This window comes from Epinephelus fuscoguttatus, linkage group LG1 (assembly GCF_011397635.1).
Source record: "Epinephelus fuscoguttatus linkage group LG1, E.fuscoguttatus.final_Chr_v1".
Classification (NCBI taxonomy): domain Eukaryota; kingdom Metazoa; phylum Chordata; class Actinopteri; order Perciformes; family Serranidae; genus Epinephelus; species Epinephelus fuscoguttatus.
In genome coordinates this window covers 29166941-29189815 of record NC_064752.1, presented here as the reverse complement: position 1 = coordinate 29189815, position 22875 = coordinate 29166941, and the positions used below count along the sequence as shown (strand labels likewise).

General features: G+C 42.3%; 1 protein-coding gene across 1 annotated transcript; it reads left to right on the top strand.

Annotated features, from left to right (window-relative positions):
• The first annotated feature begins 53 nt into the window (after positions 1-53).
• Positions 54-21824, top strand: ccdc120b (coiled-coil domain containing 120b). The gene is made up of 10 exons (XM_049586065.1): positions 54-454; positions 8647-8746; positions 9669-9799; positions 10471-10572; positions 10668-10788; positions 11682-11741; positions 12704-12857; positions 14331-14432; positions 14769-15806; positions 18660-21824. The coding sequence occupies exons 2-10, from the start codon at positions 8698-8700 to the stop codon at positions 18754-18756; spliced, it is 1854 nt and encodes a 617-aa protein (XP_049442022.1). The 5' UTR covers positions 54-454; positions 8647-8697; the 3' UTR covers positions 18757-21824.
• Positions 21825-22875: the final 1051 nt, after the last annotated feature.

The following is a 22875-nucleotide window of genomic DNA, read 5'->3' as shown; positions in this document are numbered from 1 at the left end:
TATTCAGCGTCATTGTGCGCGTGCCTATGCAACAACTGGATAACAACATTTGTATGACAGGATTAAGTGGCGCACATTGAAGGCATGTAACATCTGGGAGGGGCATCGCCGCTGTGACAGTGTTGAGTCAGTTGGCTGTGAGAAATAGAGGGTTTTCATCCGGTGCAGAAGGGAAACCTTTCTTCTTTCTCAAAGCAGGTCTGCTGAGATGCGCAGGGCTCCGACACAGCGGAGGTCGCGAGGCTGCTGGTGAATTACAATTGGGATACGAAGCCACCATGAACGAGGGGCTGTTTTTGCGTGTACTCCGATTTATCCGCATGTTTGATTAATTAAAGCTTTTTTTTCCTGGGGAGGATTTTGTCCTGTGGTGTCATGCAGGAATGAATTTTCTCGGCTTGGTTTTGCTACAGAGGACCATGGAGACCTCCGAAGGCATCGGTCATGCTCTCTGGTAAGAGGGGATTTCTGCTCCAAGATGTCCTTCTCATCCTTCCTGGGCGTATTAATGAACAGCCGTCAACACAACCTATATTCTCTAGAAAAACAGCCTGGCCTACATAGGAGACTACAAGACGTTTTTTTTTGCTATATTATTTATTATTAAGACGTGTATTCACCTTAACGTAAAAGCGTGTTTGTCATGGTGTCAGTCAGTGACACACCTGCGCTATGTTATTGCTAACATTAATTAGTCCAGTGTGTTTCATTATCAGCCGGTGTTGCCGTCTGCACCGACTATGCAGATGCAGGATGGCTGCTGAAGCCGGACTTAATGTGGGAACACATGCTTTATGCTCTCCACGCTGAGCCAAATAACACGCCTGTAAATTAAACGCAAGGACTGTATGAAATGAAATTCAGTATGTCTCTTTCATGTGTGCCCGTGTTGTTTTCCAGCGCCCGCAAACGGAAGCACACATTGTTTGTGTGGCACATTCATTAAAAGGCAGGAAATGCCAGGATGGCAACAGCATCTGCGTAAATCCAAACGGGCAGCTTTAAACGGAGTAAAAATCTGTGTCATGCTTCCTGGGAATACACAACTTCTCCCCGTTACTGCATTGTTGTGGAGCAAAATAGGCAGAAGCATGCTGCTCCTGCTGTCTGCTGGGCCTTAATGATTTCACTCTTCTCATATATGAATCCTGCTTGTTCTCATGCAGCAGGGTTAAGCCCTATTATTAACAGATTCCTGAACAAGGATGTCTGTCTGGATCTGAAAAAACCCATCCAAATGTGTTGTGTAGGGTCAGCTGTGCCTTCGGGGTGCTTCACAGCTAGTCCGCCTCTTGTTGTACGTGGGAAACACCTCTGTTTTCAGAAGAGGATTTTCCACTTTGCTGCCAAGCAATTTTGAAAGTGCTGATCGCTCCTATTTTGGGGTTCCTGTGTATTTGTAGTGGCTTTGGATTCTTGGACCATTAGATAATTTGCAGGGAGGTTTCGTGTAGCTGTGTGGAGACTGTTCATGCTTTGTTTCTTCAGAGGGATTTGGACACATGTTGGTGTTTGTTTTCTCCCCTCGCTGGTCGCTGTTATCTTCAAATTGGTAGCATGGCACTTTACTCTTCTGTAAAGCACTCCCTGTGGTTTTCATGCTACTTTGAGTGTTACAATTCAATCAAACACCCATGGAATTGGGCTTTGACCCAGATTGTCAAAAACACAATGGTATTCTTTTGCCATTTTATTCCACCAAGGTGACACTGCTCCTTTTATAATGCCCTTAAGACATGGACTGACACCATTTGAGCATCTGGTTCAATATACTTGACTGACAAGCATGCAGGTTTAGTGGGGTGTGTGAAAAGTCGCACACTCACCTCCTGATCCTGAACCTGTCTGCAAACCCTTTAACCTGCACATTTGCATGGATTAAAAATGAAAATAGTCTTTTGGCCTCCTCTAAAGTGTCTTGGTGCTTAGTGTGCGAGCTCGGGGAATCAAATCCCAGACCTTATCAAGTGTTGGAAATACACCAGAGTGGTGGTGCCACGGATAAGAGAGAGAATTCACCCACATTTCTTCAGTCATAAAGAACATAAAAGCACAAAAGAACCAGATCAGGCTGTAATGCCTGTGTAGTAATGAATGTAAGTGTACGACTGTGGCTGCACATCATAAGCAGCCCTGAACTCCCTCCAAAACCAAACAAGGGGGATTACAGCCACAGTGGAACATAAAAAACGACTTTGGAATACATACAGAAATCCCTCCAGGTGTTACGGCGCAAAGGGAAAATGCATAGGAATAATCCCCTTGGACGTTAGAGCCGCATTCCTTTCTTTATTACTCCCCCCACCTCAGCTTAGCAGAATCCAGGTGGATAGCAATCACCAAGATTGCTTTGTTTCACCTGCGGTAGCCGTGTCAAATGTGCAAAGGTGAGCGTCAAGGCCAGGGAGGAGAAATGGTGAGCCACACGACTGGTCAGTCCGAGCTAAGCTGCCCTGCTGTGCACCGATAAGCGTGTTATAAATCAGTATTTCATGGTTATAGAGAGCACGAGAAGAGATCATATTAGTGTGGGGGATCGGGGGTGGGGTCACCTGACCTTCCATAAGCCCCGGCACAGTTCTTCGGTTGGGGTTGGTCAGGTGGAGGTAGTTCAGTAAATCCTCTGTATGTCTGACCCTGACTCATTTCTTTATCATACAGAAGCCTGAACCACATCTCCTTTTTTTCTTTAATTTAAAAACATTTGAATGTCTCTGCTCCTCATCCTCACTATTGCAACTCCCTCGTGGGCATATTAACATTCTTGGACTTTATTGTTGAATGGCAGAATGTGCAGATAAAGGTCACATTACTGTTCTCCTACAAATGAGCAGAGCGAGGCTCAGAGTAGGGATGTGCACGATTAGTCGACCAGTTGCGTCGTTACTACCCTCGCTAGCCGGCACTAGAAATACTAGTTGGTTAAACTTACTTTGTGCTACTGCATTCACCCAGTGAAGATGTTGTAATCCTCAGGCACATTTTCTTAAAAGGGTAGGGGCTAGCATTGTCACCCCACAGCAAGAGGGTCCCTGGTTCGAACCTGGGGTGGGGGGCCCCTCCGTACAGTGTTTGCATGTTCTCGTGTCAGAGTGGGTTATCTAAGGGTTCTTCAGTTTCCTCCCATAGTCCAAAGACATGCAGGTTAGCTTGGTGACTCTTAATTGCCCATCACTCTTCTGTGAACTTCCGTTTAAACATCAGAGAAATTGGTCGTTAGGAACATCCCTAGTTCAGAGGTCAGAGGCATCAAGACAAACACCCCAAGTGTTGTCCTGGCATGGCACTGAATGCGTTGAGAGAGCCAACTTTGCAACATTTATTATACATATGTCAAAGCTACACAGTCTTCCAACGCTACTGGCCTAGTTTCAACTCTACAGAAACATAGTTGTGACCCTGCCCTGGTAACCGTGTGTAGGTTCATAACAGTAGCAGCTGTGTCAACACCAACAGTCAACATGAGGGCTGCCAGCCTCACCTGTCCGTAGAGGGCTGGAGGTGATATTTCAGCTGCTCTTTTACGTCTCAGCTGCTCCGTATTGCCTGTTGAGAGAGACTAACAAACATATTGTACATCCCCCGCCACTTGCAACAGATATGAGGTTGTTGCAGAAGCGTCAGCTGTTACATATTAAGACATGCTGCACTGTAAGTCATGAATATATCTGTTATATAAACGCTGTTGACAACAGTAGCCTGTTCCTGGGACTCTTGGGCCACATAAAAGCTGACAGCAGAGAGAGTGAATCTCTTAAAGAGCTGGGAGGCATCGTGTTTATCAAGGGATGAGAAAACTGGATATAAAACTGTTGCCTGTAGGAATTTCACTTTGCTATGAATGTTGTGATCTAATATGTATGACTTCTAAGCTGAAGAAAGAGCAGTTCCGTTCCTTGTGTGGACACGGTAGGATTGGACCTACCTTACAGGCTTCAGTGTTTAGCCCGTCGGACTTGAATATTAAACTCGTCGCTGATTTGCATTCGTGTGATGCACGCTGCACAGGGGCAGCTCACTCTCGTCGCACAGCTCATGTTTTAATCAACATGGCTCCCAAAGTGCTATCTATACCACCATCCAGAGCACGTCCCTCATCCCCCCGCACATGCTAAGTCAACATGTGTTTGATGATCGTGTTGAGCTCATATCTCGCATACCCATATCTCCTCTGATCCGTCCTTTGATGCTGCTCTCGGCGACTCTCTGTTTATCTGATTCTTCATTGTCCCGCCATCTCTCCCGCAGGCTTCTCTGTGGAATGTGATGCCGCCCATCTCGAGTTGTTGTACCTGTACCTCTGCACACATCTGTACACCAGATGTTTAAGCAGTTAGCGCTTGACTTCAACCAGTGAGACCACTGATTCTCTCAGGTGTGTTATTTGTTAGACTCAGTAGTGGTTAGAGGACGACCTGTTGCAGCTGATTGATTCACCCTTGTCTTGAAGTGCCTTGATGTATATTTGATGCTAAGCACTCACTACTTTGGTGTTTTGTCTTGTCAGAAATTGTGGCTCATACTGTGATGCCATTTTCTCTTTTATTTCCTTTATAGAGTTCCTTTCTGTCTGATGTTGTTCTATATTTGGTATCTTTACTCTTTCAGTTTAGCTGCTGGCTTGCTACTTAATTCCTTTTCAGGTTACTTCAGACAAGTAGCAACAGCTGTTGTTGAATTTTTTTTCCACCAATATCTTAAAGTTTTCTTGAATCAGATACATTGAAGGTTTCAGTAGAAAGACTTAAGTGTAACCTGGTGTGTAACCTTTGCTGAACAATAGGCACTTACGGGATAGTGCTAAATGCTAAAACAGATCAACACACACTGGCTGTTCTGTGGAGCATCGCATTGTTTTTACATATGATGCCAGTAGCAAACACCAGACGCATCCAGACAGAAGCAGTTGTGAAGGTACTGTTGTCAGGATGTGTTGAATGTGATAAATTTCTGCTTGTCTGGAGAATTGATGTGTGTTAATGCCAGGCCCCCAGGAATGCTGCTCTGTTTGCAGCCAGTTTTTCACAGTGGCCACTCTCGGTACTGCAGCGAAAAAAATCCTCATGTGGCCCAAAAACAATTTCCCCAGAGGCCACCGATATAAATGAGACGTCAGGACACCTTAAACTGCAAACGAGTGACTCTTTTTGACTCTCTATATTATGAGCCATGGAGGTTTTACGTTTTTTTAAAACTTTTCTTAAGCCGCGAAAAGCGATTTCAAATTCTGTGAAGTCAGCGAAATGTAAAGTTTATGAGCCAAACAGGAACTTGCATGTGGGGCCAGTGGGAGAAACATTACTATTAAGCGTTCCACATACTGTGGAAATAAACCCAGAAACTTGAAACTTTTTCTGGCATATGCACCAGCAAGCAACTCCATTGCAATGAATATGCGCCGGTCTCGAGTTATTATTATAAATCTGTGGTTGCTGCTGGGAAACAGAACGGTGGGGCATCCTGACATGTTGGGTATTGGTGTGTGTTGTCCTATAGAGAAGTACTGAGAGTCATTAAAGGTATACTTTGCAGGAATTCTTGGTTATTGTTTGCAAACACAATATTCAAACTTGGCCCCTCCTCCGAAAACTGCTTGTACATACACTGCAAGCTACTGTACTACTGTAGCAACATTACATTTGTTGTAATGAAAAAGCCGATACTTTAGCAAGCTAACTAAGCTAACTGCTGGCACCTATGTGTCCAACAGAAAACAGGCCAACACTGTGTTGCTCTTCATCCCCATCCTCCTCAGTACTGACCAGCAAAAGGGAAAGTGAAAGCCGACCCCAGATTCACTCTTGTTCAGAACAAGCTTTGTCCACTTGGTGATTTGCCGAACTATATTTGCATTTTTCACTGCTGTGTCCGCCATTTTCATAGCCTCCTTGGTGTTTCTGGTCTGGCACCGAGTCACTTTATGAAGTCTAGACCTCACCTGCGCGCTGTGCCCAGAAATGTCCCCACACAACAAAATATGATGTAAATACAGGCAAAGTCTCTGTAGATAAATACACTGCCATAAATTCTAAAGCGTCATATGTGATGATTGAGAAGGATTACTTTTGTAGGAGTCTGTTGTTTTGTTTTATTTTTTTGGAGAGGGGAGGGTGCATCCTGCATAGTATACCTTTAAGCCAGCAAACTGGCTTGGCAATGTCAGTTACACAGCCGTATTTACGTTTGCTAACATTAGCCACCAAGTAAGGCTGCAGCAGTAAAACCCCTGAGTGTTAAAAACAACAAGTGGGTTTTATTGCTGACGAATTGAGTTTTTACATATGTAAGAGTAAGAATGTGTTATTTTTTTCTTCAAAGTTACATTGCTTGGCTTTAAATGACTTTATTTGCTTGTATAGTAACAAACATGAAACATTGGTTAACCAAGAACATTTAAGTCAAAGGATTGTTGGTTTTATAAAGACATAAAAGGCACATTTCAGTGTGTGAAAGGACAGCACCAAGCTTCCAAGCAAATGTTTTGGTTGCTGGACAAAGTCATTCTTTAGAGCCACGGCAGCCTTTTGGTTCCAGCTGCCCGGCGACCATGCAGATGAATACCAAATGTCTCTGTCTGTCTTCTCTTGACTGCTTCTCTCAGCGGGTTTACTGCTCAGCCTCGCTGCTCAACAGAGAACAGGCATGACAGTGCCGTGCACATTCCCAGGTGAAAGTCCTTCTCAGTATATTAGATTAACTTAAAATCTCATTATCACGGACCTGGTTTTGTTTAACAGGGTTCATGTGATGAGCTTTTGTCTGAGCGGCGGTCGTAACTCTGCCACTTGTTTGTGTGAAAGGCTCCTACTTGTCTGTCAATGGGAGGTCAAGCATGCTGGGGGTTTTCACACGTACAGGAGCAAACAGCAGTTACTGGTTCAGTTCCAGGACAGGAGCCAATGCAAACTCGGTACAAGTATTTCAAGTATGTCTCCGCACAAAGTGAGACTCATTCTTTATATTGTTTGAGCGAGGAAAACAAAACTCTATGTCTTACCGACCCACAAAAAGCAGAAAGCTTGTCAACTGTGTGCAGAGCTTTGAGACAGCTGCTTAGAGTAACACCAGATAAGAGTGATAGATAAATGTTTCCTTCTGAAAGACGTGATGCTGGCAGAAGCAGAGTTTGGACGGGTAAATTTGATTCAGCCCTTGAGGCCTTCCGTCTAGATTTGAGGGTTGAATGGAGTCATTTTATGATTTAGTCGACTGGCAAGATGCTTGTTTATGGCAGCCATTTGTGAGCAGCGTTGAGTGAGAGGCTTTTGGCAGAAAACGCAATTGCTATTTTTGGATGTCAAGTCTCTATTGGGTATTAGGGGGGAGGCTTTGTTTGTAATGAACCTCCATTATGTTAGGAAAAGTGAACATGACACATTGCTCACTTGCTACAGTCGAGTGATGGCAGCATTTCTTGTTTCAGATTTCAGTTAGGCAACAGTTTAATTGTTTTCCTTATAAATAGAGCTGGCCCTGATGATCTGATATGTAAAAAGTAAAAAAAAAAAATACATGTGATTGCATGCAGAGTGAATTTCATGTAACCCTTGAAATTTATGACAGCAGGAAAGAGGAAACTCCGCTGAACATTGCATTTATTCCTTGCCTCTGTTATTTATTCCATCACTTTGCTCCTGGCTCTATTCCTCTTTGTACCAGTGGCTATTGAGCTATTGAGACATAAAACACTCAGGGTTTGGGTTTCTCGCTCTGTGTTTCTGTCCATGCATTATTAATGTTACTTATCCTGTCTCATTTCCTTCTCTTTGCAAATTAATTGGTTGCTAATTGTATCTGAGAGCTAATTTTAGAGTATTATTACACACTCTCAGAGTGCCTTAAGCTGCAAGCTAAGTTATGATCAGACTTTTATTGAACTTTTGATATTTTCTAAATGTCCCATAAAAACTGGCCTAATGCGTGTTATTAATATGGCTTTATGTAATTTCAAATCTGGGTTTTATAGTGCTTTTAGTGAAGCTGTTGCTGTTCTGATAAAAGATGATCTGTACTACATACTGTATGACAGATTGACTTTCAGCTTGTTGAGTCTGTCATGATTTATGTGTTTATTACAGTCACAGAAAAATCAAAATATTGTTCCACAATTCTTTTGAAGCTGTGTTAGTACTGAAGCCCATTTCCACTAATGTGATGGAAAAATATCCTGTCAGTCATTTTTATGAGAAACTTTATCAAAAAAATGATTTACTTATCTCAAATTAATGACTCAGTATCTCAAGATAATGATTAACTTTTTCAAAATAGTGAGTTAGTATCTCAAAAAGGTCAGTTAAGGTATTATTTTAAGAAAGTTTCTCATTATTTGGGATATTAAGTTATTATTTTGAGACAGAAACAGTTTTTCATTATAATGACTTACAGGATCTTTTTCTCATCACACTGGCAGAAATGTGCTTCGGTAGTTTGAGTTGTGTTTCTTAACCTTTGCAGGGATTCAGTTTAGACACAGATGCATTCTTATCTACTGCTGACTCGGTAGAAATGAAACCATTGACTCTAGACCTGGAAAAAAAAGGACACATTACTGATACTGCAAGGTTAGAGAGCAGAAAACATGTAAGCCTGAATATATTTTGTTGATACATTTCAGTAGCAGTGAAGTCTCTGTTGATTTCTCATCAGGTGAGGGCGTGGCTGGGAGCGAGAGTTGTAAAGTCCCCAGAATTACATCACATGGAGGTCAAAGGACATCTGATCACATCCATGGGTTTGGGGGCTCCTGGTGAGTACTGATGACTCCTCACAGTGTAAAGACAGACACTTTCGTGTCTGGACAAGCGTGGAATGGCTTGTGTTTTTTTTCTCTCACAGTTCAACAGAAGGAAAACAATCGTGTTTTTCTCAAGGTAACAGGCAGCTGAAAAAACAGCTGTATGTGTGAAGGCCTTTTGTTCACGTACTGTCACCACAGCTGTCAGATAATCTTATCAGAGCACTCAGCCATTGTGAGCAGACATCATATGAGAATAGGAAACCAAAACAAATAGAAATGTTTTAAAATTTAAAGATTCCTAGTTTGAATCCTTCAAAACTACAATCCAGGGATTTGCCCTAAAATGTAAAGCCCACTATTGGTAAAGCAGAAGCCTGCCATTTTTCTATACGTTTCTTAAGGTCAACAAATCCTATGAAATTACAAATAAACAACGTGTTAGTCCGTCTCTCAAAACTAAATGACTTCCCTGTCTGTGACTCTCAATCACAAACCAACTGGTTCCTACTGAAAAAACCTGTACATTATTATATTGAAAATATACTACATTTCAGCAACATTGTTGTTAATGTGAGGTTCTGATTGGGCACAAAACCCACTTGATTATGACTAAGAAAAGATCATGTTTTGGCTTAAAATATCTGGTTTTGTTGCCACAAACATGGCTGAAAATGCCACAAGTTGTCAGGTCTTTCACGTGTAATCTGATGTCACTTAGAGGTGTTGATGTAAACATGATACGCATAAGATGCACAAATGTAACAAATCCATGGTTTGCAAAAACACACAGTGCTAACTTTCTTTGCTGGTGATGGGGCTGTTGGGTTTTATCATGGGAATTGTTGACAATAAAAAAAACATATGTATATTTCCAGCCGTAAACTTTAATTCAGCCTTCCTTAAGATGTGTTTAATGTGCTGTGTTGTGTAGATGTTCAAGGCTGCCAGGACAGCAAGCTGCAGGCTGAGAGGGTTGCAGCTCTGCAGGAGAGGAAGCAGGCCCTCGAGGCTCTCCTCAACACCAGAGTGGGAGAGCTCAAACAAGTCTGTTTGCAGGAAGCAGTGAGTAGCTCTCTCTTCACTTTTGAAACATACATGGCTCAGCTGCAGCATGCTCACCCCATACACCTCAGGCATTTAGATGAAAACTCCAGTCTTTTAATTTGTGCTCTTGTGATGTTTCAACTGAGGGGACTTCATCATATTACAGATTATAGCTTATTTTTTATGCTCTGTAAATCTGAACCTCTGGATGTAGATGCAACTGGCAACCAGTGATATTTTCTCTCACATCAAATGGGTGGCATAATGATATTTGCTTGATTGCTCCAGAGGACTTGTTAGCACGTCTTAATGTAGCCACAGCTGCCTCAGCGTTTCATTAACAGCTGTTAAAACCTCCCTGTTTCCAGCTGGATGTATAGTTACCCGCCCTGTCTCTGCATGCTCTATTCTTGGATTGACAAGTTGTCTACTCTGTTTTCAGTAAAGCCAATTTAGCAGTTGAAAGCACTGTTTATCTGCAGTTCTCCTGTAACCACTTTAGATGTATTATCCCGGTAAAAACATTATTTCTGGCATCTATTTTAATGCAGTCAACTATTTAAAGGGTGGCTTTTATTGAGACTTGAAGTAATTTGCTAAGTGGTCTCATTTTATGTAACACTTTGGACCTCCCAGGCCAGTGAGACGATGGATTTTAGTTACTGGAGGCTAATGAATGTCCTTTACAGGAGCTGACTGGGAAGTTGCCACATGCTTTCCCCCTGGAGACGGGAGAGAAACCCCCAGCGGTGCAGCGCAGAGCTGGCCTAGCGCCCAACACCAAGGCAGAGGTAAGTCAACACCTTGAATATCAATTGTGTTTACGCAGCAGCTGTACCGCCGTGTGTACTTGTGGTCTAACACGGCTGGCTGTCCCTCGCTGCAGGATGAGGCTGCCCAAAGAAAGCAGATGAAAGCCATCTTCACCGGTGCTCTGTACAGACACTCGGAATCAGACCGAAATGTCCCAAACAACAAGAGGACAGTACATCGAGGGTGTCACACAGGTATAATTACAAAGCACCGAAAACCACATCAATACACCCACTTAAAAAAACTTGTGGTATACATGAATAAAAACAAAGCTCCATTACCAATTAACACTTTTGAAAAACACACTTGAAGGAGCAGTGTGTACGATTTAGGGGGATTTAGTGGCATCCAGGGAGGAGGATTGCAGACTGCAGCCAGCTGAAACTTCTCCTGGTTAGGAGTCTTTTTGTGTTCATTGTCCGGGAGGTTTTTTACCAGGAGCTGAATTATCTGCAGAGCTCTCCTCTCCAAAACAAACAGACCAGGTGATTTAAACCAGTAAAAACACTGAATAAAGCAGTTTCACTTTTCGAATCAGTGTTTCTCCTATGCTTTTCAGCCTGTATGCAACAAGCACCTGCTAATGTGCGCTCACCTTCTTTCTGATCCAGGTGTTGATTAAGTTATTACAGAGAGCTGAATTACCTGCAGAGGTCTCTACCTCTTCAAAACAAATGGACCAGGTGATTTAAACCAGTAAAAACACACTAAATGAAGCAGTTTCATGTTAAAAAATCTATGTTTTGCTGACGCTGCTCATCGCAGAAGGGCTGCAAACTAAAGTGGCCGACACAAAAACGCGAATAACTCTATGGAGTCAGTGTTTTGTTTGTCCGTTTTGGCCTACTGTAGAAACATGGTGATGCAACATGGTGATCGTGTCAATGGCTCATTCTAAGGTATGAAAAGCACAATGATCCTTATCTTCAGGTGAAGAAAACATACTTATAATATTATATTCCATTTCTGCCAGTATACCCCCCCAAACCCTACACACTGGACCTGTATTAACATTGCAGTATGTCTAGCAAAGGTATCAGATTTCATGCTGCATCATCTGTGACCTGAATGATTTGTTATTTTTCAGAGGACACTGTCATGTCAGAGAGTACAAGCTCCATGTCAGATTCAACATCCCATGACAATGGTGAGTCAACTGAATACACTGACTGTCTGTGAGCAACTATCTCTGGTGGATACTGTTTCCATATTCATAATGAGCTTAACTGACACAGTGGTAGGCAGGCAGTAGAATTAGCTCAACGTATTTGAAGCCTTTTTCACATTCAAAATACATCACTCACACTCAGCGGGTGGGAGACTCATTTGCACTTCTGGTGTTAAGACATTAAATATGAGTGCGCCGTCATATTTCAGTTGTAAAACCCAAAATAGCACACTTGGCTTGTTGTGCTTTCAATGAAGGTGATTATTTTATTTTACCTTTGTTTAAACTAGATAAGTCAATTGAGAACCAATTCTTATTTACAATGATGACTGGGCCAAGAGGCAGCAACAGGACAACACTGGGGCAATAAAACATTAGACAAAATTAAAACATCACAATACATAAAGAGTAAAAGTGCAGTGATCAGAAACTATCACTTGTAATGAGTTATTACTTAGTAATGTTAGTGATGGAATGAAGGAGTTTTAGCATCTTTTGCAACTCATTCTGGTCACTAGGAGCAGCGAACTGGAATGAGTAACAGCCAAAGGACGTACAGACTTTAGGAATGAGCATACTAATTAATTTGCTAGAGCATTAATTGTGGTCACTGTTGGAGATATTGAGAAGTGAGTGTAGATATGGAGGAGTTTTGCCAATGACAGATTTATAAATGGACTAATACCAGTGGCTTTGTAAGCTAGTGTAGAGTGATTGACCGTTGATGAGAGACTACAGGTTACAGTGATGAGTGTTGAAGGGCACCGGTAACAAAATGAACGGCGGAGTGGTAGATGACGTCCAGTTTAAGTTACCATAATTCAGGATTGGGAAAACTGTCATGTCAACCAAGGTGTGCTTTGCAGAGTGGGTGATATTTTGTCATCTGTGAGCAGGCTTCATTAAAAGATCATTTTGTTTTGTTTTTCCTCCACCAAAAGAGTCTTCTCCCAGCGTGGCGGCTGACCAGCGCTCTCTGTCTCAACCCCGGCTCACTGTGGGCAGCCCTGACCACAGGATCAGCAGGAAGCTGTCACCAGTCGAAATTTACTACGAGATGAGGACACGCCGCAACTCTGTCACAAGCTCTGTTAGGTAATTTGCCTCTTATGGATCTATTTGCTAGTTAACCCATACACTAACTAGCATATTAAAAGGGGGACCCAACTTTAGACTATGGAGGTCTTTACAACACCATCAAAGGCATGCATACCGTTGCAATGCACCCTTTAGAAATTTAGCATGCACAGTTGTACAACATTAAATGTTAAAAGTACACTATTAACGAAATACAGAGCAACTGCAAGGAGGAAGAATTGCCCATTGTCGTTGATGCCTAGCTGTATCAGCAACACAGGACTAAGTCGAATGTAGATGTCTTAAAATTTTCCTTATACTGTCTGTGCTGGAACACCTGTGCTCACCCTCAGCCCACTCTGCTCTGATTGGTCAGAGTTTCTGGGTCTTACGTATCTCAGCATTTCTGCACGTCATTGCAGCTGGGAGGGATGACTCTAACAGAGTGACTCTACATGTTTGCCTGATATTAGCATGTAGCCACATGTAACCGTGTATGTAATTTAAACACTTATGGTAGCATGCGTGGCGCAGATGATCATATAAGGAAATTTGTCATGAGCTGATGTCAGTTTGTCTCAACAGTAGAAAAAAACTGTTAAAATATTCAGAATGGTTTGAAGCCTTGGGTTTTTGCTCACAGGGATTTTTTTAACATACGTTTACCTCCTTATTTTAATGTTTAATAAGAATATCCTTCATTGTAACATTATAAATATACGACACAAAATAAGGAAACGCAAAATAGTTCCTCTGAAAGGCTCAGACACACCAAACCAACATCAAAGAACTAGTGGCGATGAAGGCTGACTGTTGCTTGCCTCACGTCACCTTTGTCTTGGCCAAAAATTTGCACTTGAATGCACTGAGACTACAACCAATGGCCAATCAGCATGTGCGGTATGTTAGGAAATTACTCCTCATAACAGCAGGCAGCTGTCGCCTGTACTTATCATACTAAAAGGGAAACTGAAAGACAGACAGGTCGGATTCACCGATCACTGTGCACTAGGGAAGAGTAAAACAACCCACCATGAATTGTTTTGCTAAAGAGTTCATTGGCTCATGACTTTATCCATTTATTTACTTTCCTCATTTGCGTTTCTCTTCTCATACACTGAGCTGTTCCGCCAATCATTCAACAACAGTCTCCACCAGCTTTGACATCAATTCAAAGAACTGAATCAGCCAAAAAAAAAAAGGGGGACAAGGGCCGACTAGAGCCCATGGTGCTGGACACACTGCAAAAACAAGGGTGTCAGACGCTCACTGACAGCCAAACATTGACAGATGGCCGACTTTGGGCTTGGAGTGTTAGGGCCCTTAAAGTGACCCATAGTGAAAGCTGTGCAGTCTGTTTGTCTGAGAGTGCACTATACAATACAATACAATACAATACTATGCTCTACTATACTATATTTGTGCACCTATAACCATTATTGTTTTCATAATACATATTACATACACGTCCTCTTGTGTTGCCTCTCACAGCCCAACTCACTCTCTACCCAGAAGTACATCTAACACTGAAGGTAGAAGCGTTCCAGCGACTCCTCTGTTGGCTCGAACTGCTCCAATCAGTGTTCACGTCAGGTAATCTGTCCACAGTGCAGCTCCTGTCTGATGCAGCAAAGCTACAGCTCCCTCCCACTGTGATAAGTGTGTGGTTGGAAATGGCTTAATGACTTTGTTAATGCAGACACAGAGTCAGGGTTGTAACACCGATTAGTGTCATATTTAGCTACCAGCAAGGGCTCAAGCTCATCGTTTGGTTTTTAAACAAACAATTGTGTTCACTTCTTAAGTGATTTTCTGTGAAATTTAGTGACATGGTTTTGATTAAAATGGCTTTCACTCACTTTTCTTTGTCCATAGTTGCTCAGATTCCTTTCCTAATGCAAGCTGTTGTTGTGCTCATCCCTGCCTTAGGTCGGATGCGTCGGGTGGTAATGGATTGAAGCAGTGGTCTGGCAGCCTGGATGTGCCCTATATGATTCCACTGGCTCAGGAGGGCTCTTCCTCTGATCGCAGAGGGTGCCCTTACAGCTCCCGGGCCAGACGCAGTAACAGCTCAGAGGCCCTGCTGGATAGATCGAGCCTGCCTGATGATCCTGCGCCCAGAAACGGGATGCCCCCTAGAGGAGGGCCCTACAAGAGCTCAGAGACACTCACTGATGGCAAGCTGCGACACATTCACCTGGGCAGCCCGGAAAGACTGGCTGATGGCTCTGTGGACCAGGCCAAAATGCGTCTGTCCATGGGCGACAGAGCGGCTGGTGGAGGCTACAATGAGCTATTGATGGACTATATCTGGGGGAAACAGCAGAGGATGCAGGTGCAGCACCACTTGTACCAGTCCACAGGCAGGATCTGGCAGGACGGGCCCTCTCCCCGCTCCTCCACTGCGGCGGTGCCTCCACATGCCAACGGCTTTTCCCATTCCCAGGTGCACCTCCCCAGTGCTGCACCTCCTTACAGCCCCATGGTGCTCCGAGGGTCCCAAGCTGAGCTGCGCAGGGTCAAAGTCACCAGAACCAAATCTTGTGGACCCTTTATACCTTTGCAGCAACATCCCCAGGATGCCATCCTGCTGTCAGCGTATGAGTCTCCCCTTCCTGCCTCGGGCACCACCACATCCTCCATTCCCAACCTGCACCCCTACCAGACTGAGCTGTCTGGCCCCTCCTACAGCCGCAGACCCCCACAGTTCTCTCTCCCAACCCCAGAAGACTCAACGCGAAGCTTGCATAAAGCCCTGGCTCTGGAAGGACTGAGGGACTGGTATCTGAGGAACGCCCTTGGCTATCCTCCTGCTGCCTCAAAGGGCCATGAGGCAGGGATCTCACGCCTGTCACACCCCCACCCGCTGGTGCACCAGGCCCAGTCTGTTCAAGGTGAACCAGGCAACCTCCACAGGTCTCAGATACCCCAGTCAGTCAGCTTCCATGGTCACCCGCTGCATGGAAGGTCAGTATATATATATTTATATTGTACTGCTTTGTGTCTGTCACACCTGTATCTGCATCTATTGGTGGAAATCATCATCAGTGTTGTGGGCAAGAATTCATACACCATAAAAACTTGCAAAAGAAACAAGCCTAAAGGAATGGAGCTTTTTCTGTCAGTACTGTTTTGTGTTTGGAGATTACATTGCACTCAAAGCAGAAGAACGCTTTTATCTGATTTCAAGGGACATTTTCTTCTGTAAGAAAACATTTTATTAAAATACAAATTACAACATGCATGCTTGCAAACACAATCAGTATTTACCATATTTGCTTAAAGCTGGAGTATGGAACTTTTGTCTCCCCCCTCTGGCAGTGAGAGTAATTATATTAACACTGTCGGCAGATGCTGAACACTTTTGCATGCAGGTGATCTCCCTACATCTCTCCCCCCACTTTCTTCAAGCCTTTCAACTTAAATTCTTCTTGACAGTTTAATTTTTTTTTATCTGGAGCATGCTGAATGCTTCTTAGAAAATCTGTCAACATACATAGCATCAGAACATCAAAATCATGCATATACAAGAGAAGCACTGAGAAAACAAATCAAAAACCATAGCCAAACAGAAAAAGACAACAAAATAATAACAAAGCTAAGGTGAAATAAATTAATGAATCTGGCTGGTTGACATAAAACACATCACTTCCAGTGTTACTGTGCAGCAAAGTTTCCTCAGACACCAAACTCTGGCACACTGTGACATACAGACAGCTTTCCCTGGCATCGATAGACTTAATCAGCAGTGAGGGATCTAGTTTGGCAACAGCTTAAATGTAACAGAAGTTCATTTATAAGTTAAAGTCCTGCACTCCAGCTTTAAATATCTTTCTCATTGGAATCTGGCAGCAGGTCTCCCAGCAGAGGATGGTGCTATTACTCTCACTCTGTTCCCAGCCAATCCATCTATCATCCTGTGACCTTTACAACCACTGCTGTTTTATTTTTGTTTGTGTTTGTATTTTGCATGGTCAGCATTATCTGCCAACGTCCAGGCACTTGGACTTCTGCTGATCAAAAACACTCACGTTTTCTCACTCACAGGCTTCCTCGAATTGCCTTAAAGGGATACTTTGATTTTCAACCAGCTTCATAACTATGTGGGTACTCTGTGTGAACTGTGGTGAACTTCCATCTTTGCAGCACCCTGATCTCTCTGCTCATCTCTCAGCTCAAGGATGACGGATTTTCACTGGCTATAGGGTGGTTGCTCAACCTTACGATTGTAATTCCACATTTTAGAAGCAGATAGAGAGAGAGAGATCGCGTCACATTGGTGGGCCTTACCTGTTACACAGAATCAGTCTTTGTTGTGTGTGGTTGCTGCCAGCTTCACTGTGAGTGTATTAAGTTTTACCAACTGATAACGCAGTTGGTTAAGGAGGTTTTGAAATAGTATTGCTTACGCAGGCAAGTGCAGCTTCTGTGGTCAGTGTAATAGGTTCATTTGATTCTACTGGACACATTCTGCTGTGGGCATGCTGTGGCAGACGTGTTTCAACGTGTCCGTGTCCCATGTATTAAGGCCGTCAGATCAAACTCTGATCAAACTCTAAAACTAAGCAGTGTTGATTAAATATTAACCAGGATTGTTTAGCTACATTGCCTATTCATTAGTTTATTTTCTGTAGCTGCTTATCGTGTTAAGGGTTATAGGGGGGCTGGGGCCTATCCCAGCTGACATAGGGCGAGAGGCAGGACTATCACAGGGCTAATACATATAGACAGACAACCATTCATGCTCACGTTCCTCACATTCACACCTATGGGCAATTTAGAGTCACCAATTAACCTGCATGTCTTTGGACTGTGGGAGGAAGCCAGAGCACCCAGAGAAAACCCATGGTGGCACAGGGAGAACATGCAAATTCCACACAGAAGGGCTCCCACTCCAGCTTGGAACCAGGAACCCTCATTGCCCACGTCGTTCATGTAGTTGCCTATTTCTCAACTAAAAGTTTTCAGAAACATATTTTAGCTTGCTGTTAAACTGTAATTCAAGATCATGAATGGATAAAGAGACGTGGATACAGCAATGGAGGCGGGGCTGCATTTTCATCTAGACTTTCAATATGTTACTGGACCGAATGGATCAAATTCTGAAGGTGAAACCAGTCATTTTGTGGGGGTTGTGATGCTCAAATGTATCCCCTGATTTACAGTTTTTCTCTTTTGCCATGTAAGTCATTGTGAAGAAGTTTTTTGGGCCACAGGACATTGTTTGGCTGCTACAAAAATTGGCTTCAAAGCCTGGCACACTTACTGTGGGCCTGTTCAAGATTGTTTGTTACCAGCCAGCCGCCATATTGTTTCCTTTGTCGAAATGGACAAGCTGGAATTACCCACCAGCAGGAGCGTATCTATATGGTCTGATGAGGTACAGTGCATTCTGGTAGTTGTAGGTTTTCTACCTCTTGAACAAAAGCAAATGCCACAGACCTTTTTCCCCATTGCTTTGGTCATGCAGCACCATTTCCAGTATTTGTCTTTCAACAGCCTAGTTTTATGAACAGGCCTTTCCAGCAGTGAAATGAGAGACAGAATCCGCATTTACATATGAAACTGACAACTCAACAGATAAAATGTGAACATGCATTAATGAGCCCCTTTAATTATGACAAGGATTTTTCCCCCCTTCCTTAATTTTACAGTGATTTCATGAACCTCCAGGGACGTCCCTCTCCACACTCTGTTTTATTCTCACCATGATTCATACTTTTTATTTCATGGCGATGTATTGTGACTGTAATTTTACCCTCCACTTCCTGCCTCTTGTTTGTGGAGTGCTGTATTGATTGATCCTTGCCTCCCCAACAGGTCGATGGAGTTCTCTCTGTATCAGGAGACCCCTCATCAACAGATGCAAGAGGTGACCCCAAAGGAACCCAGTGCAGACCCAGGCACCCTCGTCTGAAGCAGCAGAACACACACACACACACACACACACACACACACACACTACATTATCTGAGCAAACACACTGTAGCCTCACACACACATTCACTCAGACTCGCATAGTCACACACGTACACAGACAAGTTGATACAATGTGACCTCAACAGCAAAGCAAAACACGGCAACCTCAGCAGAAAGAGACTGGAATAATGACAAACTGTAGCTGTACAGTGTGAAAAAGCCTTGGCAAGTTCCCTGTGTTCTAACTGATCCCACCAGTATATGAACTCATCAGACCCAGTGTTCTCATGTGGATGTGCACTGGAGTTGACTCATCTAATAACAATATGGTCATGCTGTACTTAATATATCGATATTTCTGGTCCAACTCGAGCAGTAAACTCCTTCCTAATAACCCTGAAAAATCTCCGGAGATATACTTTTTTACAGAATATATACAACTCTAAATTACTATTTTGTATCTTCTCAGATATAAAGAACAGCTATATTAAAGAGGTAATTTATTGCTCATTAATCTTGTGATATACGAAGATGTTATATGAGCTCATATCATTTGAAAAGTATTAATACATGCCAGTGAATGTGTGTTTGTAAACTATATAAAACGCAAAAAAAACATGCTTCAGTCTCCATCTGCTGTTAAAGGAGCAGTGTGTAGGATTTAGTGGCATCTATCGGTGAGGACTGATGTAACGTCTCCTGTGTGCCAAGCATGAACTCCTGGTTATTAGTCCCTCAGCTGTCATTATTCAGAAGGTTTTTATTGGGAGACAAATCATCCTCAGAGGTCTCTTTCGCTCCAAAACAAACAGACCTGGTGATTTTAACGGCTTAAAACACTGAATAAACAAGTCTTGTTACTAATCAGTGTTTCTCCTACGCTGTTTGGCACGTCACAGATGGGCCGCCAGCCCAGCACCTGTTAATGTGTGCTCACCATTTTTCTCTGATAACTTAGCGTCCAGACGTTCAGGAGGTTTTTACCAGAAGCCAAATTATCAGCAGAAGTCTCTTTCACTCCGAAACAAACAGACCTGGTGATTAAAACTGGTAAAATTACTGAATAAAGCAGTTTCACATTAAAATCAGTGTTTTTCTGACACTGTTCAGCTGCTAACTGTGGCGGCACACAATAACCTGAATTGCCCATTCTAACACCATTGTTTGGGTTGTCAGATGGGCTACTGTAAAAACATGGCAGTGCGACATGGTGATCTCTGTGGATGAGGACCCGCTCCCTATGTAGATATAAACAGCTCATTCTAAGGTAACAAAAACACAAATATTCTTATTTTCAGGAGATTATGAACAAAAGAAAACATGCTTATTATATTAAATTCCATTTCTGCCAATATATCCCTGTTAAATCCTACACACTGGACCTTTAATTTCACAGCCATTTGAATTTTCACGTTTGTTAAATGAAAGGGTCCATGAACTGTAGTGTACTGGTGTAGCGGACGGGAGTGCCTAAATGTTTTAATATTAAAACTTGGTTAGAAAACTTTTAAAGTGCTTTCTAATAATCTGAAATGCTAGCATTAAGCCTTTGTGAGCTTAGTCTAATCAAAACCTGAGAGCAGTTCACGATGTCACTAAATTACGGTATTTGGAATGATGTCATATATATTGTGATTTTTCAGTATGTTTTCTAGATTCAGCTTAGTGCTGGCCAATAAATGTAGCTTTCTCTGTGCCGACCTTGACAGAAAAATTAGACCAGTTTTAGGAAAAACCTGAGGGCTGTTGTGAAACCTACTGTATGGCAGTAGCACATGACTGTATGACAATAATTTACTCATATCTGATCTGTTTTTTCTGCATTTAGTTGTGGAGGATTTGAGTGTCATATGGAGCACTTTATGAACATCTTAAGCCTTAATTCCCTAAGAAATTGTCACCAAGAGAGATGACAGGCAGTAGGAAGGTCCTGACAGGGTTTGTAACTGGGGAAAAAATAAGAGAGTGAGTTTTGTTAACATCCACTGAAGGTCTATCGGAGTGTTAGTCTGTATATAGTGTGGATTGTACTGATGAGTTTCAAGCTGTTTTATTCCCGTACTAACAATGTAATTTTTAAACTAACCACATGATAAGTATTTAATCAAAATAACCTCTCCCACCCCTTCCACCCCCAAGTGAGCACTATTTAATTGGTTGTTAAAAAAAAAAAGTGAGGTTGGTGGTGTGAACAGAATAGGGCTGCTGCAGTTTTGAATGACGGTGTGAGCAGGTCTCATACCAGTAAATTTGTTAATGAGAATTCATGCTGGCTGATTTTTGTATTTGTAATATTTTCAACTCATTTCACGTGCTCGGTTTTGTGTTGTTTAAAAAAAATGAACTACATTTTTTTAAAAGCAGAGTAGCTATGTATCATAATATATTTCAAAGTTTGTAATCAGTCTTAACAGCATTCTGCAATTTAATCTACAGAAAGATCAGAATAATACATGAAATCCTCAAGGAAACTGAAAATATATGTCTTAGTGTACACGGAACATTTTTCATTTTCCCCTCCATTTAATGTTCTTGACCTTTGGCCATCTCGGACTCATCTGAATGTAATTCTTTGTCATACGTGATGTTGTTTTCTACTCTGTTACAAACTGTAGCACACCGTGGAATGTGACCTGGTTTCCTCTGCTGTCTGATGTGTTCACATCCTCTCAGTATTCAGCTTCATAGAGCTTCTTCCAGCTGGTTAAAACCTGAAATCAAAGACCAAACTGCTGTGCACTGGGGGTCGTAAATGTATTTTTCATATAATGTACTCTGTAAGAAAATTAATGATATAAATTTAGCTCCAGAGCAAATTTATTCAAACTATATTATATTTATGAACCTATAACATTTTGTAGCTATCTACTGTAGCTCTCTCTCATCAGTGCGGGAATTGGTAATGTGTGTTAAAACTTCATTCAGCAGTGTGACGTGTTAATATTTGATTCTTCTTCTTCTTTTTTTTTTTATTTAGATATTTAAATGCAGCTGTTTTCTCTTTCCCTTTTCTCTTTATAACCAGGCCTATGAAATAAGGCTATAGGCCCGCCCTATACTGTATGTATGAGATTGTGCATTCATTCTACTAAATAAAGTGTCATGTTGAACTCAATACAGAATGTGTCAGACATGTTTATTTATAGTGGAAGCATACACCGTTTGCAGGGCCCTGAAACTAGTTAAACCATTGGAGTATATAGCACGTGAAAAGACCCCAAAAACCCTTATCAGGACACATCACCCCAAAATCAAAAATAAATATTTTCCCTCTTATCTGTGGTACTATTAATCAGTCTAGATTGGTTTGGTGTGAGTTGCCAAGTGTCGGAGATTATCAGCTGTAGAGATGGCTGCCTTCTCTCTAATATAATGGAACTAGATGGCACAACAGACCTTGTTGTGAGCAGTTTCATGTAGGATCCATTTTCTTTCTAGCAAGCTACACCCACCAAATGCATCAAAATGCAGAAGGAAGCATGCATCTACTCATGGATGTGAGGTTCATGCTTGTGATGTAAACATTATTGGCGTCCTCTTTAGCTGAGCTATAATGTTAGCTAGCTCAGTGGTGCTAGGTGAGCTAGCAGTAGATGCACGTTTCCTTCTATGCAGCAATATGGTTGGCAGGCTAGAAAGAAAATAGTTTGTACATCAAACTGCTCACAACAAGGTCTGTGGATTATTTTGAGTAACTTGGTAAATGAACATTTTTTAATATCAGAATAGTTACGTATCATAATATATTTCAAAGTTCATAATCTGAGCAGTCTGTGGATCATAATCTCTGCAAAGACTTTTTTTTTCTTTGACCACCACAAGCTGAGTGCCTTCTAGTTTCCTTATGAATGTGAAGGTACCTCACATCGTGTGAGAGGGGGCGCCATATTGTGATACTCTGTTACCAATACACTCAGTCCAAAAACAAGATATATGTCCAGGTATGTCTGGGTCTGTAATCCAGCCTTTGGCTTCCAAGTCATACGGATCAGTGTTGTTTATCATGATTATTTTGTCCAAATACTGATGCTTGACTACTACAGCAGGCACAATAACACAATCCTCACAAGATGGTGCCCCTGTCCAGAAAATGTACACAGCATGACGTCAACTTCAC